General features: G+C 38.8%; 1 protein-coding gene across 1 annotated transcript; it reads left to right on the top strand. All coding sequences in view use genetic code 11, as the record gives it.

Annotated features, from left to right (window-relative positions):
• Nucleotides 1-2,287: 2,287 nt before the first annotated feature.
• On the top strand, nucleotides 2,288-3,452 carry EGR_08098 (Glioma pathogenesis-related protein; the record flags this gene model as incomplete). The annotated part of the gene is made up of 5 exons (XM_024497347.1): nucleotides 2,288-2,303; nucleotides 2,387-2,535; nucleotides 2,684-2,914; nucleotides 3,086-3,195; nucleotides 3,272-3,452. The coding sequence occupies 5 exons, from the start codon at nucleotides 2,288-2,290 to the stop codon at nucleotides 3,450-3,452; spliced, it is 687 nt and encodes a 228-aa protein (XP_024348218.1).
• Nucleotides 3,453-16,468: the final 13,016 nt, after the last annotated feature.

Genomic DNA, 16,468 nt, shown 5'->3' with positions numbered 1-16,468 from the left:
GACTCCCTGAAGACGAATGAAGATACAAAATACTCGGGCAGAATATATATTCAGCGCAGAGAAGGTGTCTGGGCTATTGGCATGACCCGAAAGGCCAGTCCACCCAACGAGGTACAAGGGGGCGCATTCAAAGTACAAAAGTGCCGCCTCACCAGTACCGAGGGATAAACCACTATCGTATCACTTAACCTCTCCCCTCTTTTGAGCGTCGTCCCCGGCGCTCCCGCAGGTCAACCTCCCACGTCAGCCATTACAACGTAGTCGGTGCTGCAAAGAAACACCCGCGATCCGACCCTGCCAGTCACCAAATTAGCGTGCAACTGAGGAGATACTTGACCTCAACGCCACTGATCCCTCTTGGCAGCCTAACTGGATCTGGAGTTTCGTCCGGATTATGAACTTGATTCGGGACGGGGAATTGCGCTGGCCATCATGCGTGTCCATAGATGGATGTAGGAACACTGGCCTAAAAGTAGATCTGTGTAGGGAGGGAGGGGATTTAAAACAGGTCCATGGGGCACGGTAGGGAAAGTCCGTCACAAAACTTCCAGATGGTTCACGGCTAGTGTCGCTTCAGTTGTTAATAGCTTTTCTGCAGAACACGGGACAGGGAGAGATGCCGAAGGTAGACGTCAACTTCAACCCTTCTATTAGGGGTCATCACCATTCTCCCATCCGAAGCATATGTTCTTCTTCCGCTCCACTAAGGCTTATCACGTAGAAGTGGAAAATCAGGATACATGTCCTTTAAGATCGGGTTCGCTTTCCGCTGCCACCAATGTAGCGTCCCGGGACTCCCTGAAGACGAAAGAAGACACAATATTCGGGTAGAATATATATATTCGGCACGGAGAAGATGTCTGGGCTATTGGCATAGCCCAAAAGGTCAGCCCACTTAGTGAGGTACAAGGGGCTCATTCAAAGTACAAAAGTGGCGCCTCACCAATACCGAGGGATAAACTACCATCGTATTACAGTATATCGGAGGAAATTTGGAACGTTAAACGCTCGAGTCTAGTCCCATACATAAGCCTAAGGTTTATTCTTCTGCTGGAAAAAATATTTTTGCTTGGATTTACAAATACACTCAAATTTGCCACCAGTGATCTAGTCCTAGCAGTTTGTCCATAATGAACTTATGCGCAGATGCATCGAGTCAGCTGTATTAGGGATTAAACAAAATTATACAGTCAAGAAAATGTATTTATTAAGAGTCAGGCTTTTGTCCCTAAAATTACCACATAGGATTCTTAAATTAAATGTAATTTTTAGGTGATGTGCCTTTAGATTCTAACAACCTACTTGCAGAACGTAGTCACCTATTTCTAGGCATAGGGCAAACACTGACTGCCCCCATAAAAATTTTATACTTAGCAAAACTTACCACAATCTGCACAGTATAAACTGTCTTGCTTCAGCAATCCTCTTAATACTAGAATAAAACAATATAAATAGATGAGAAGAACCATTAAAATTCCCTAGAGTACCTATTATCGGGATATTTGTTGGTCGCTGAAACTTGATGTTTGACGTGGAATTCCACGATTTACTAACTTTACAAATAAGCAAAACAAACATATCCCCCTTAGCTTTGTTTAAATGATTTGACCCACATTGGGGAATCTAAACAAATTTTGCACTCTACTATGTATATAACTTTTTTGGTTTGTTAATTATCTTTATCAACAAAGGATAGGCAGCGCAAAAAATAGCCACTCTACTTTTTAGATGTTACTAACAAAACAAATATTACCATAGAACGATTAACCGTTTGAGATTTCACTGACTTGAATTGAACTATACAAATCTTGTAGTCGTTAGTGGAGTTATAAGGCCTTGCCAAAAATTGTAACTTTTCCTCAGATTGTAGTACCGTAGATGGAGAGGTTTGACTTCATAAAAGTTGGCATCTACCTATCCATGGAGATGGCATAGCTTGACCACTTGTCACTTAGAAAGCAACTTCGAATCAAGATGTAGCGCGTAATGCAAGCTTCGATTGTAGAAAAACATACAAGTCAGGGTTTTTATCTCAGCCCTCTTTTTACGCTGCAACGTTTATTAAATACACCGTCAAATACCTCAGGTGTAAATATTTAATATTGCTGAATTGGAAATCTTTGGTAATGGGAAACTTGATATTACAATGGAACAGTGCAACAGTTTAAATCTTAAAAAAATTAAACATTTCTTAATGTAGGTCAAGCGTTACAAGGCCTGTGCAAGGGTAACAGGTTCCCTATATAAATGAGGTTGATTTTCACAGTCGTATGTTCCATTTGCCACAATGCAATCCGCGTTGAGTAAGTAGCAAACTAGTACAGATTTGTAAATTTTATAATGTGTTTTGTGATATAAGAGCCTTATTAAATCAAACACTTTTTAGATCTCCTCGGGGAGGTCTTTAGCCTTATCGTCCTGATATCTGGTGCAATGTGCTGGTACCTTACAAATGTTGAGAGAGCACAAATTCTCGAGGCTCATCTGCAAGTACGAGAAAATGTAAAACCTACTGCTTCAAATATGCAAATAATGGTATGTTCATACTTGACATATTCGTACGATGGCATTGGGTATTTAAGTGTAACTTTCAGTAGAAACAAATGGGTTTATTTGTTAGCACTCCAACCAAGTTCATTACTCATGTCATTTGCGGTGTTTCAAATTTTTTAAATTTACCCAGCGGTATTCACGAAAACTGGAGGAATTAGCGGCTTATTGGGCAGGTTGGTGCCAATTTAAACATCCAGATCCCAATTATTATCATTCTTACCGCGGAATTGGACAAAACATTGCGCTTTATTTTGGTCGCAAGCCACCTCTAACTGAAAGCGTTTGCGGTTGGGCAAGTGAAGTAAAACATTACACATATTCGACTAACAAGTGTTCTCGCGTTTGTGGTCACTATACTCAGGTGAGTAAATAAGTGTATCTAAGCACATTTAATGCCATTTTAAAGTTTTCTTCCTTCTAATCATAATTATTTACATGATGGTTCAGGCATATATTAGCAAACCGCTAGATAAGCATGCAAAAGTTGAAGTCACACACAGAGCTTTATTAATGCTACTTTATAAATGAACAGATAGTCTGGGCAAACACAAATGAATTGGGCTGTGCCATGCGAGAATGTTACGACGTTTTTCCTGGTTATCAGAATCCACAGTATCTGATTGTCTGTCAGTACAAACCCATGTAAGTCAGACTTACTCAGACTGATCAATAAACAAAACTTTAATGTATTTTGGAAACCCTTTCCCACTTTTTATAGAGGCAATTATGCTAGACAACGGCCATATATCTCTGGAGGGATTTGCAAAGGATGTAATAGTACACAGTCCTGCCTTCGCAATCAATGCGCAAAACGTAATAATAGCCGAGTATATCCGCTGGAAGCGCTTAAAAATCCCAAATACAAAACTCTGCCAAAATGTTTGAATATTACTTACTAAACGGGGTTTATCTTGCCAAACACCACGTTGCCTGCTATAAGGCTCATTTTCCTTTTCTTGTGCTTTATAACACTTTGGAAATGGTAATACCTTTAATAAAGCCCATGTCATGTTTTAACTTTTGTTTTGTGTCAAATCAACTTTTACTGCAATAACTATTTTCTGTTAGAAAACAATTTTCTGTAGATCCATAAAAAGCGTAAAAAAAGTAGCGGTTGTGATGAGCTTTTATGCTTTATACTCTGAGGCTTCGCTAGCAGGCCTAAGGGGTTATCACTATTGTGCATTGGTGGTAACAAAGGTAGCGGTATGTGTAAGTGTCCAAGAGGACTGTATGACGTAAATGAGTTTAGACTGCGAAATTGCTAGCAAAGCTACATTCCTGATGATTTCTTGTGAGTCTGGGAACAGTGTCAAATTATAATTTTAATGCTTAACGGTGATTGGACTTGGCATAAGTGTTGCTTTGCGAGGAAAATCTCCTTAGAATTAAAGCATAGGATTTGGGTTCTAAAATGAAGCCCATTGCCTTGTTGGAAAGCGATCATGATTTGAACGATGATTCTGTTTTCTCAAAACTGTTATAACAACACATTTGTTGACATCATTGATAGTGGACTCAAACCGCGGGTGAATGCAAAAACAATGATTAGGTAAAAATGGGGGAACGAAGCCGTTTTTAAATAAACACTACACTGTACAGTTGACGAATATGCTCGACGTATCCCAACTATGGTACTTTAATAAGCATATAAATTTCTTTTATAGTTTTTTAGTTGTAAAATTAAATTTGCTTTTCTTGCGGTTCCTGTATAAATTAAAATTACGGCAAATCGAAGGGACGCTAATCCCCGTGTGATGTTTATTGCTGCTTCCTCCCAGGTTTTGCTGCCACTGAACCAAGCAGTCTCACTTGCAATGGTGCATTTATTGCGTATCAAAAAAAGAAAAATGGGAACAAATTGGCCATAATCTACAAATCTTCAAGGATTACTTACAAGCTGCTTAAATGCATGCCTTAACTAGTATGGCAGCCCTTGAAACAAAAAGTTGTATTTTATGAAAACCTATTTCCATTAACAAATTAACTTTATTGTGAGTGAGCTTACAAGAAATGTTCTCCTACTTATAAAGGCTTTAAGTGAATGAATTCTTCCTACTGTTGGCAAGTGTTGTTGTCATAATGTAGAATTCTGCATTTTATTATCACGAAATGATGCACAAACTCGGCTTAGGCAATTATGCAAATTAAGCTGACGCAAAAATGGCTTTCTTCAAAGGGTTATTTTCAGGGTTTTGCAAAAATACAAAGAGACACCTTCAGTAAAGCTGCCTTAAAAGTATGGGAACTGAAATTGGTATTACTTTTGGTGTTGTTTCTTTACTCATTAAACATGAGTAGAAAATTCAAAATAAGTAGGGATTGTTAATGCTGAAACACCGAGGCAGATAAATAGAAATAAGCATGGACTAAAGAATAAGATTTAGGTGATTGACATTCAAATGTTAGTTCCTCCTTTGAGTGAAGAAAAATTTGGTTTAATTGAGAACCAACGATCACTTTGTTCTGATACAATTACTACTAATGCCCTTGCCTTTTTAGTAGGGTGTATTTTCAGGTTATGAATAATCTCACCATTTAATCTGTGTCCAAGAAACCCAGCAATCTCAGACATCTCCTGCAGCAGTGGCATAAATGGGGATTTAAGAAAAGGAATGGGTTTAGTTATCTCTAATTAACCAGTTTGGTTAAACATCCAGCAAAGATGCTGCAACCATAGGTGTTAGAAACGGGGATTGGCTAAGTTATCCTACCTGCAATTCTCCATCAACCCATTCACCTGCATATTTTTCAAAATATTTGGCCAGTTCCATGCTCCTCCACCTATCTCTCAAAAGAAGTTTTAAAATCTATGCGCCTCTTTAATAACTTGTCTATATTTTGCATTACATGAGTTATATTTTTTCATTACAAAACAAATACTCACTTCAACTATAAACAGGTTCATAAATATTGCAAAGTAAGGGAAACGGAAAACGGGGAGAAGAAATTATAACTGTAAATAGGGGAACAACCACTATTACTTCGTACTACAAACGAATACATTGTCATGGGTGCATTAAACCAGCATGCATTTGGGCCAAAACTTAAGATGCCTCAACCAAAGTTGGCCTAGGCCAGAGGGAAATATGAATGCCTGTTACGTTGATTCATGTAATCACCTCATCTCTTTTTTGTTCCTGCGTTCAGATAAGCTAATTGTAGATAAATATCATGTAAATTATTTTCGTGCTTCCATTGAAGGCTTTACTTTCTAGAATCCTTTTAAAGTTGTGTTTATATAATCTTTTAACTGTTAATAAGATATCTCTGATAGTATTTTCCCCATTGAGGCAAACAAAGGTGCGCTTATGGTAAAGAGAACTCGAAGCGACGCGCCATTCAGCCAATGTGGATTATTAGGCAATTTTTCTACCAGACTTCATTTATCTACAAACGCTCAGAATAAGTGAGTGCAGCGAGTCGAAAATCGACAGCTTTGGACAGAATGGTGGCGTTAATAGAGGGCTTATTGTAGGCTGTTCAACTTTCTACATAAATATGTTACCATCTGAAAATATATGATGCTCACGGACATGCTCGATGTAAAGATTAAAATTAAAATTCAATTACGTACTGATACCACAAAGCACTCCTTGTGTGAAGTTCGTTGACGATGGTTACACTTTTGGTGGATTAACGTTATGCACTTATACCTTTTCATTCGTTTTTTCTCCAATTTACATCCTCCTCATTTTCACTATATTTTTATTTCTGTTCCTCGAATGCGACTTTAAGGTCCAGTAAAGTGCCACATTGATTTCAGTTTGCAAGCGCTTTGCAGAAGCACAGATATTGAGAATGAGGAACATTGCATTTTTGCATCCATTAGCTCGCTCACTTACACTTAGTTAAAAATGGTAAGCACAGAATTTTTCGGAAATGAACGTGCTGATACTGTAAAACGAAGTGAGAGAGGGGACTTGATTAACAAATCCTGTATAATAAACGTAAACTCTCACTGATTCTACTCAAAGCATGTGAAAATTGAAGAGAATGCGAAGCGATGAAGCTGAACCAGTATGCATAACTGTGATGAATGGGGGACGAAACTCAGTTTAAATCCGTGAGATGCACAAAATCCACCCCTCCATAGTAAATTTTATTTGCTTCAAGTCACAGTAGTTGAGTGATTCAAATGCTTACGTGATGCAACAGGTTAAACAAATGGGGGCAGCTTAAGCTAACGAACAAGCGATAAATTGAGTAACCTTTTGATTAACTTTGGGAAATTCGCATCAACCGATTGGGACAATAGTGAACAAAACGAATACCATATGTTTGCCTTCTTACTCTTTCAGGGCTGGCTAGACGGCTGACCGGTTAGATTCCTAGACGGGTGGATGAGTGTGTGAGCGATTAGGTGGCCAACATTACTACCCACGCAGTCATCCGAATTCATACCCATATACACGCTTAGACGGGTATTCTCGGTGAGTAGACATTGTGAAGTAAATCGTTGAAGAATTTTCCTGTATACAGCCCTTTATTATTCATCAGCACCACTTCGCATGATAATTTGTTCTTTAAAATAGAAATTTTAGTCTCACTGCAGCTCATCTGCTCAGTTGTTTTGAGCATTCTAGATAATTAGTTTTTTTTTGCATAAACTAAGCTTTTTGGACTGTAACCTACCTGTAGTGTCAAGCGGTTAGCCTCGTTGCTTCATTTAGAATTAGTAAAATATAACCGTTTAAGAACATTTAGCGAAGGGTTAAATTTTACATGACCCAACAACTAGTTTGACTAGTTAGCAGTAAGATGGTTTGACCTGCGCACAGTTCTGCGTTACCATTAAAAATTAAGTCTTTTTATTCAGAATTTTCTTCAAGAATCATTTGCAAGTTTCAACAAAGCGGAATCGCATCCACTTATAGACGTTCCATGAGAATTTGGGCCCTCTTCCATGCGTCTCCTTGCAACTTTTCTTTGCTAGTACGGATTTTTAAAAGCATTATACGCAAAAAGAGTAAAATAACAATAAACAATAACAATAACAATAACAATAAAAAAATAACAATGCCTACCGCTCATACAATATGTGCTGTCTATACAATTTTGTAAATGATCTAAAATTAGAGGTGGATGGAAGAAACAAAGAAGGGTTGACTTGAGCGAAGTGTAGGTTTTGTCGAAAGCAAAAATTGCTGATTGCCATCAGCATTTAACAGACGATGTTTAGTTCCACCCCTTAACAACTAAAAAAGACAAAGGCAAAGAAACCCGTTTGCGCAATGGATTAAGTTGATACAATTCATGTTACCAGATTTGCTAAAGTTGTGTAAGCATTTCTGACCTCTTTAAGTTTGCTACAGCAAAAGTGATATACATGCTATTACGTGTCAAATGAAGAAAGTGTTTGCCTAATCATGCATAAAAGACTCATTTTCACTCGCGAGAAAGTCAATTGGTACACAAAATAGACAAAGTGTTTAACTTAATAAAACATTATATAGACTTAACATGCTTGCTATGAATAATTACAGAGAGCAGCTCAAATCAAATTTGCCGGCGTCAATACACATCATTTACACTGCAACAATGTTTTCTATCAAAAGACTCATCACATATCACATAATAAAAATGCTTAGGATGATTTAAAAAGGATCTGCACTGGTATATGCTAGGATTTATGAACAAGGAAACGAATCGGATACTATTAGGCACTGGTGGGAAAGGACTGATAAATGAACAAGTAAATGGAGCATGTAAACGAATGATTGATGGTATTTACAAGTTAGCACTGCATAATCCTTTATTTTAAAGTCCCATCCTGCCAAGGTTCTTTGGTAATTAAGGTCAGTTTCAACAAAAGCAAGCATACCAATTTAGTGCCTGATAAAGTGGATTACACAATATTGACCAAAGGAAAATTCGAAAGCCCAAATGTCTCAAAATAAACAAACTGCATTGCCAGTCATTTGCAATCACTAGTTACATTATTTGCAGCACATTTACATACATTCACATGCAATTTGCTTAATTAAATAAGTAAAATACAAATAAAATTAATGCGAACACTTGTAAGCTATCATCGGCATTATTTTTCGTTTTGTTTATTTGCTCGTTATGTATGAGCAGATTATTAGGATAAAAAGATTAATGAAGGAGGTAAATGCCAAAACATCGTAGTAAATGTAGGCACATGAGCATTGCAAAATGAAATATTTAGATTATCAAAATTTATATGTGTATTGGAATACGATACTGGTTTATCCCTCGGTATTGGTGAGGCGCTACTTTTGTACTTTGAATGAGCCCTCTTTTACCTCGCTGGGTGGACTGGCCTTTCGGGTCATGCCAATAGCCCAGACATCTTCTCCGTGCCGAATATTATATATTCTACCCGAGTATTGTGTCTTCTTTCGTCTTCAGGGAGTCTCGGGACGCTACAATACCCTATATCTAGGTAAATAAAGCGAATAAAAGAGAGCAAGATGCGAGAAAAATAACTACAACCATTAAATATTTCGGTTTAGAGTCCTATCAATAATACGTAAAAGTTTGCCCTAAAACGGTCACAGATGAATAAAAAAGGATAAAAAGGAGAGGTTAAGGGAAGGAAAAATGCAAAAAAAGACGAATAAAAAGCAATAAACGAACAAAACTTAAAATCAAACAATAAAAAAATTTAGAAAAATGAAAAATGAGGAAATGGAGAAAAACAGGACAGGAAAATATAAAAAAAGATAAGAGGAAAATTTAAAGGAAAGTAGAGGCAAGAGAGACTAAATGGATGTGACGAGATGAAATGCGATGAGATATGCTTAGTGATGGCTGGGAGAGTGAGGGCAGAATTTGTTCACTTCATGGAGGCAGATTGTCACAATTTCTTCCTCAAGTCGATGTGATGTGGTGAGATATGTCGTGATGCGATTTGCCCTGTGATTTATAGCGGAATTCTCTCTCTGTGTCATTGCCGTCTTCTCACATATCCTTGCGATTCAGAACTCAAACCATGTGTCTGTAGGTTTTTATATTAGTGAATTCATGCCAATTCTTTGCTGCGCCCTTGATTCGCAAACAGTTTTCTTGCTCACCTATTATTTTTTTGCAAATTTTAACAGACACTCTGCAAAATATGCTGATATTTTATCTCTTTGCCTTGATAGCATTGAGTAGAAGCTATCTATACAAGCATTAACGGTTTTGGTGAGAAAGTGTGTGTGAGGGTAAGGCAGTTGACCACCTCTCGTAATCATCAAGTCATAACATCATCACTTTTTCCATGCCCGAACCACTAGATTGAGGAATAAGGCATTTCACTAATCTACACCAGAATGTGCAAGACAGCTTTTCAATTTCTAACTTTTTATCATCACAAACTGTAAGGGGTGAGGATTACGTTAAATCCATGACTGAAGTCAGAACAAGCCGTGTGCGTTGTGACCAATTACTCGCATAAGGAGTCGGGATCTATGCCCAAAGGGCGGAATCCATTTGTCGATAAGTCGGTAGAACTGCAGTTTGAGTGATCGTTCTTTCGAGGAGCACATTCTTTTACCATCTTGTATGCATATGTGCAATCGTCCGATAAAACTAGCTAGTGGAGTCAGCCTGTGTTTGAGTCCTTGTCAAGGACAAAGTATAAGATGGAGTTTGAAATCGAGTACAAACTAGTGATTGTAGCTGTACGTGATCAGAGTGACTGATTTACTGCTAACTTCAGCCCCCGAGTATTTATCAGCATACCTGTAGTCCCTCATCTCTCTTTGATGTTAGCCAGTCGGAAGTGATTGAGGACTTCTTTTCAGTGCAGACAGAAGCATTATTCCATCGTAAGCAAATATAGCTTTTAGTGCAATAACTCCCTGGTCAATATAAAGACATTCTTATCTTAACAGAATAACTAGAAATTCGCACAGACCAAACATCAGATATGCCTCTCAGACATTTTGACGACGAGATCAACTACGACAGAGCTAAAAATATTTTCATTGAATGTAGCACCATGTGGCTTCCCTGAAGATAAAAGAGGACATAATACGCGGCAGGTAATACACATTTTTCACTTACAGTAGGCTGTGGGGCTACTGGCGTGGACTGGAGGCCAGCCCACCCGGTGAAGGCATCATAGTGGAGCACCTATGTAGCCCGAATAACAAAACCGAGAACTGAGCAAACAATTATCGTATTATATAATTCATCCTCACTTTTGTGTGTCGTCCTCGAGGCTCCCGTTGGTCATCCTCCCTCGCCAGCCAACACAACGCAATCGGGGATAAGAAAAATCCTCAAAAGTAAACCGTACCAATCACCGAATTTCTATGCAACTAAGAAGAAATACGACTGTAACTCACCATTTCGTCTCGGCAATTCTGCTATATTTAAGGCTTCGTCCTGTTGAGTTGGAAGCGGATTTCAGGATGCAGGAAGGCGCTGGCCATCACACGTGTTCATCACTTCTTGTAGGAGTACTGGACAAACTGCACAAAGTCAAACTCCTGCCAAGTAACAGTCTCTAGACCGCATTTTCAAGTAAACAATCAATTTCTTAAATGGCTATTAGTCAGGAATCTACTGGCGCACCCACCCAACACCACCTGCATCGCAGACACGTGGCAGTCCCAACATTTTGCCTCAGCCAGACAATACACTCCCCACCATCAACTCTTTAGCCACGGTTAAAAAAAAATAAAAAAACTCAAAAGCACAGAACTGGATATTGGATAGACTAAGAATAGAGGGCCGTTAAGTAATTGTACCCAAGTTATTTGGCGCAGTATTTGAAAACGAACTAACTTACTAGTTTGTTCTTGTTTATCGCGTAGCACATTTCATCTGTTCCCCACCACTTCCAGCACATGCCTCAGCTTCTCAAGGATAATTAGCGTTGGCGTCTGCTGAATTTCACCACACTTCCAAGAGACGACAAATAATGGGCCAGTGGTTATTCTAGCCTCTTTAAAACCTCCAAATACCACAACTATGCACACCTTCTACTAAGCCCACTTCATGAGCTACACAGAGTTTGGCATTTTAGTGAGATATTTCATATGCTCAAATTATACTCAGTAGACAATGACATTTGCGTCATACGTGAACTGATGCAAGTAATACAGCTGTAATCTTAAAATGTCTATCATGCGATACTTGTTGCTTTATTGCTAACCATCTTGCAATTCTTTAACCAAGTCCTAAATGCAACTTGAAGTATTTCCGATAGTTCGTTTCCAACCACACAAAGTCCCATTGAAGCGAATGTAATTTATGTTGCACCTGTAAATTCGTATGGCTTAATCCGAATTCATGAAAGACCGCTACAGCTTTCCAAGCAGTTTCTGGTCTCCAAAAGCCATTCTTTTGTTTCCAGGTCAATCCCAAACAAAAACTCGCGTCGGAATCTACTTTATACATTTCACTAAGAAGAGGTCAACTCATTGCCAAGGTGGTGCAGAAGTCAGTGAATAATCAGAAGGCAAAGTGTCCCACGAGCGCCATAAATTTTAATAAGGCGGATATTATAGCAAGCTAGATAATGCAACTTTTACCATGCCTTAAACATGAAGGGACTTGAGGGTAAAGGCTACAAGCAAATTGCCGACTGTAGCACGTACATCGAGTCTAATAAGGCACAAAAGACGTGACAACTCATAATATGCAATTTATTCTTACTTGAGCAGTGAGCAAAATAATGGCAAAGAAGAAAATTCGAATTTGGTGCTGTTCGGTTGTGCCACCATGCCTATCAGGTATTTAGCAAAAATTCTTGGCGTTATCAAAATTATTAGTTGACCAGCTATGCTGACGGTAAAAAAAATGTAGCATCAAATAACCTTGACGATGACAGATCAAATTAGTTAATTTAAGAAACTAAAAAAACATCAAAAATCCTTGTGTGTGTTTTGGATTTAATGGAGCATAGTTGACGCCATCAACCACATACGCCTATGCAAGTAGATCTATAGATGGATGTAGAGAAATATAAGTTAAAATTTTTCTGCACAAGTTTTGCTATAAATTTTACTTCACTATGTAGTGAGAGATGATCACTTAACCATTATTTGTAACATTGGTAAATACATGCTTAAATTGACGTTTAATTGCTACCGATGTAATGCTTTGGTTGTTCGTCTGACGGTCAGTTTTAGTAAAGGGCCACTTTTTCTTGACCACTGTACCTCTCCAGGCGGGCTGGCCTCCAGTCCACGCCGGTAACCAAAGTACCTTCTGTATGTCGAATATATGCATATATTCAGTCAGAGTGCAATATCTTCTTTAGGCTTCAGGGAAGTCTCGGGACACTGCATCAAACTTCTCTACAATAATTGGGCCGCAACGACCTTCCCTTTCGGCTTCTCATCATCAAACACTATTACAGCATTGCTTCCCTCTGGCTCATCTCCTCGTACGACAATGAATTTCTCCGGTGATAATTAACAGATATTACTATTTGAGTGTCAGGCCACACATATATGTGACACGTATCCCTTAGCATGTTGCCGTTAGCAAAAAAAGATTTTTGTGGTTAGAACATTAAAAATGATGAAGAAGTGTTGTGTTTTCCGGTTTCTAATCAGGAATTAAACCTATCAAAATAATTTACCTTGATTGGCTTAACCTTTTAAGCAATTCAATGAATGAGTTGGCTTGGTGGAATTGCATTTTTAAAAGACAGAACTTTTGGTGAGCATATTAAGCCGTTTTGTTGCAGTTGCTATCTTGAGTGTCGCATTTGGCTACCCTTCATATTAATTTGCTAGAACTCAGGTTCTGTTAGCTGAACCATTCTTTCATTTGACAACAATACCACGAGTGGCATATCGAGCATACGGAAATAAATTCTCCTAAATTAATGCAGTGTGAGATGGTGAGCCCCACCCTGCAATATTTGAATTGACGACTTCCTAACAAATTGGTTAAACTTTGTTTGACTAGCTCAATCTTGAACCAAAGGCTTTTGTTGGTGTACTTTGGATTTCCTTGACTTGATGCCCTCTGCGTCAGTAAAGGGCTCTGAATCGCCATGAGAGGTTTTTTCCTTCACTTTATGAAACTCGTCTTTAGCATTCCATACTTAATGATTCCAAACCGGGTTCGAAGGGAGAGCAAGCCTAGGTTATCCAATAGATTAGTTCCCATACTACTTATTAAGGCCTTCTGCATCTGTTTTTTCCGAATATTCGAGCCCTCTGGTTAGGTTAAGTAAATAAATGAAATCAAAGAAACCGGTAGGATTGCATATGACTTAGAGAGACAAAAAAGGAGGTAGAATTCCATGGCACTTCTGCGTAATTTGTACTTTATTATAGGTCATTTGAGAATTTGAATCCCTGTCTCGAGTCGACAATCGGGAGGGTTTGTGTTTGTTTAAAGCAGGCTCAAATAATGACAGCATAAATGAGATGCACCAAGCTCTCTTTAGTGCTCTTATGGGAAAGAAAAAGGGAGTAATGTTTATCATAAGGCGATTTGGTATGAATTTCGACTTTCGAATTTTTACTACTGTCTACTCAATAGCCCATCTGAGAAGTGAATTACTCTACCCTATCACGCATAAAGCGTTCAGCATCACATGCAAAGAAGGTGACCATTGGTGAGAACTAGGTAGCTAGACAGGGAGACCTCCAGACTTCCTCAGCTAAGCTATATTATTTGGAAGGATAACCATTTCGACGGTGCAGTATTGTGTAAAGGACAATTGTTCATTAGCACCAAAAATTCTTGCTTATACTTCTGATCTTCCTCACCCACGTGCCTGCTCCTTATGCCTATTTGTGCTTTCTGTTTTAGTCTCTCCTGCATGTATATTGCCCATTCTTATAAATCCCAGGTAGGCCCCTCTATGTACTCCAATTTGCTTCACCAACCAGACACGTTTGCATTTGATGCGATGGTCGCTGCCAAAAGGTATCTAATGAAGTGGCTTTGCTTAGCTAATCAACATGCAATTCGTATGATTTACTCTCCTACCATTCGTCAGCCGCTGGATGGCTTCAATTGAGTTGGGTGTGGTAAAAATCCATTGAAAAGAAGGCACGGTAATTGTTGCGCGGCAAATCATTCCCATTTCACAAGCCTTTAAACCACTTTTTTTACCGTCTCCACCCAATTGATTATGGTGCTTCTTATCGTGATCTGAGCTGTGCCATTCACATAATGCATGGTTGAAAAGAGTCAAAAAGCAGAACTTGTAATAAAGTATGCACATAGAAATAATTCCAATACCAGTATGTGTGGCTTCTTTCTAACCAACTAAACACACAGATGACGGGGAGATGTCGGTGAAGACATAAGCCTTGGGAAGATGAGGTGTTTACAGGAAGATGTGAAAGTGGTCAAAGGTGGCTAGGTAGACTAGCACAGTTCTTTATAGCAAAAGAGCCTTCCATGTACAAGGGCTTTACTTTCAAGGCAAATAGGCTAGTCAGCATAAATTGTTGCTCGATGTGCGACACTTCATTCCACCAGCCAATCATTCAGGACATAATTTATCACTATTTATGTGACGCAGTGTGTCCTCCTACAAATTATACACTTTAGGGACTGCAAATTCTCTCATCTCATTGCGTAGTAAATGCTTTCTTAAGCAAATTTATTGGACGAATTGTTCGAATGGATTTGCTGCATGTTTATTGTGCTGCCATTCCACAGGTTCCAACTTACCCACATCTCTTGCAAGGAATGTATGGATATTTGCTGATGCTCTATTCTGCTCTCTTGTGTCTTCAAGCCAGTAAAATGAATTGGCTTAGCCGAATCGCAAGACTTCAAAAACAATGACAGATTTTCCCCACTGTCACAGTTTCATGCATTTATAATTTCAAGACGACACTTTCTGGCCCCTAATTCTAATCTCCTGAACAATGACTTTAACTTTAACAGGAGCATCATTTTAAAGTAATTGTTCCCCATCTTAACCGATGCTTTAGACAGGATTTGACAGCCATCAGCACTTGACACTGATGTGCAAATGTGAGACCGCCTAATCTTGTGTGCGACATTGGGACATGATGGGCAAATCCCGTTTGATGATGTTATTCTTGACATCGCGAAGCGTGATCTAAGGGTAGACTAAATACTGATAAAGTGGAACCGATTGAGACCAGGACATGTGGTGTGAAAAGAACAGCATATTCTATACCTGGCAGAGTTGTTGGTGGTGTAGTCTTTAGCATTTGACAGCATGCTAAAGAAGTGATAGCCACGTCAGTTATGAAATAAGTTCATCATTTGAGGAAGAAATTACTTGAGGTCACTATAACTACATTAAGTGGCACTTGAGAATTTTGCATTTTGCAGCCGCACCCAGCACTTTGAGCTATGGCTTTTGAAGAAGCTCCACCAGCAGTACCGAATGTAGAGTGAACAAGAGAAAAATTCCATTTAAATTTCAGACGGATCTCTTAAAAGCCAAATTTCTTGATTCCATCAAAGGTAAGCACGTGTATCCACACACGAATTTACATGAGTAACGTAAGTGTATAACACGCTGATTGACTTTGGAACCATGCAGCAAAACGACTCTTTCATTCTGTTTCCGTGCTTTGCCGATTCACACGAAAGGCGGTTATGACAGTCAGAAAGTAATTATCACTAAAAAGGAACATTCCCGAGTCATTACCCGGGATTTTCTATGCATTTGGATATTGTCAGTCATAGGTCAATAAATTGGCACTTCAGTGCTGCTGTAATTCCTCCATTTTACACTTAAACATGTAGCAGACACCACGGCCTACGCCAGTGCTCAATTAGAGGCGTATTTGCACCACAGCCTTCATTGTACGTCATTGTCTTCGTGTATGGAGTTGCCAGCTAATTGAAAGATGCATGAAGACCTGGCAAGTTTTTGGTTGGATGAAAGCACTTTAGTGGTGGAAATGATCTTGATGATCATCTGCAGGTAATATAAAGGGTTGCAGTGTTTGCGCTACTATTACCTACACGGACAAGCAATTGTGCATCTCGCGAAAGT

This window comes from Echinococcus granulosus (assembly GCF_000524195.1).
Source record: "Echinococcus granulosus chromosome Unknown EG_S00096, whole genome shotgun sequence".
Lineage (NCBI taxonomy): Eukaryota > Metazoa > Platyhelminthes > Cestoda > Cyclophyllidea > Taeniidae > Echinococcus > Echinococcus granulosus.
This window is presented reverse-complemented; position numbering and strand designations above follow the sequence as displayed.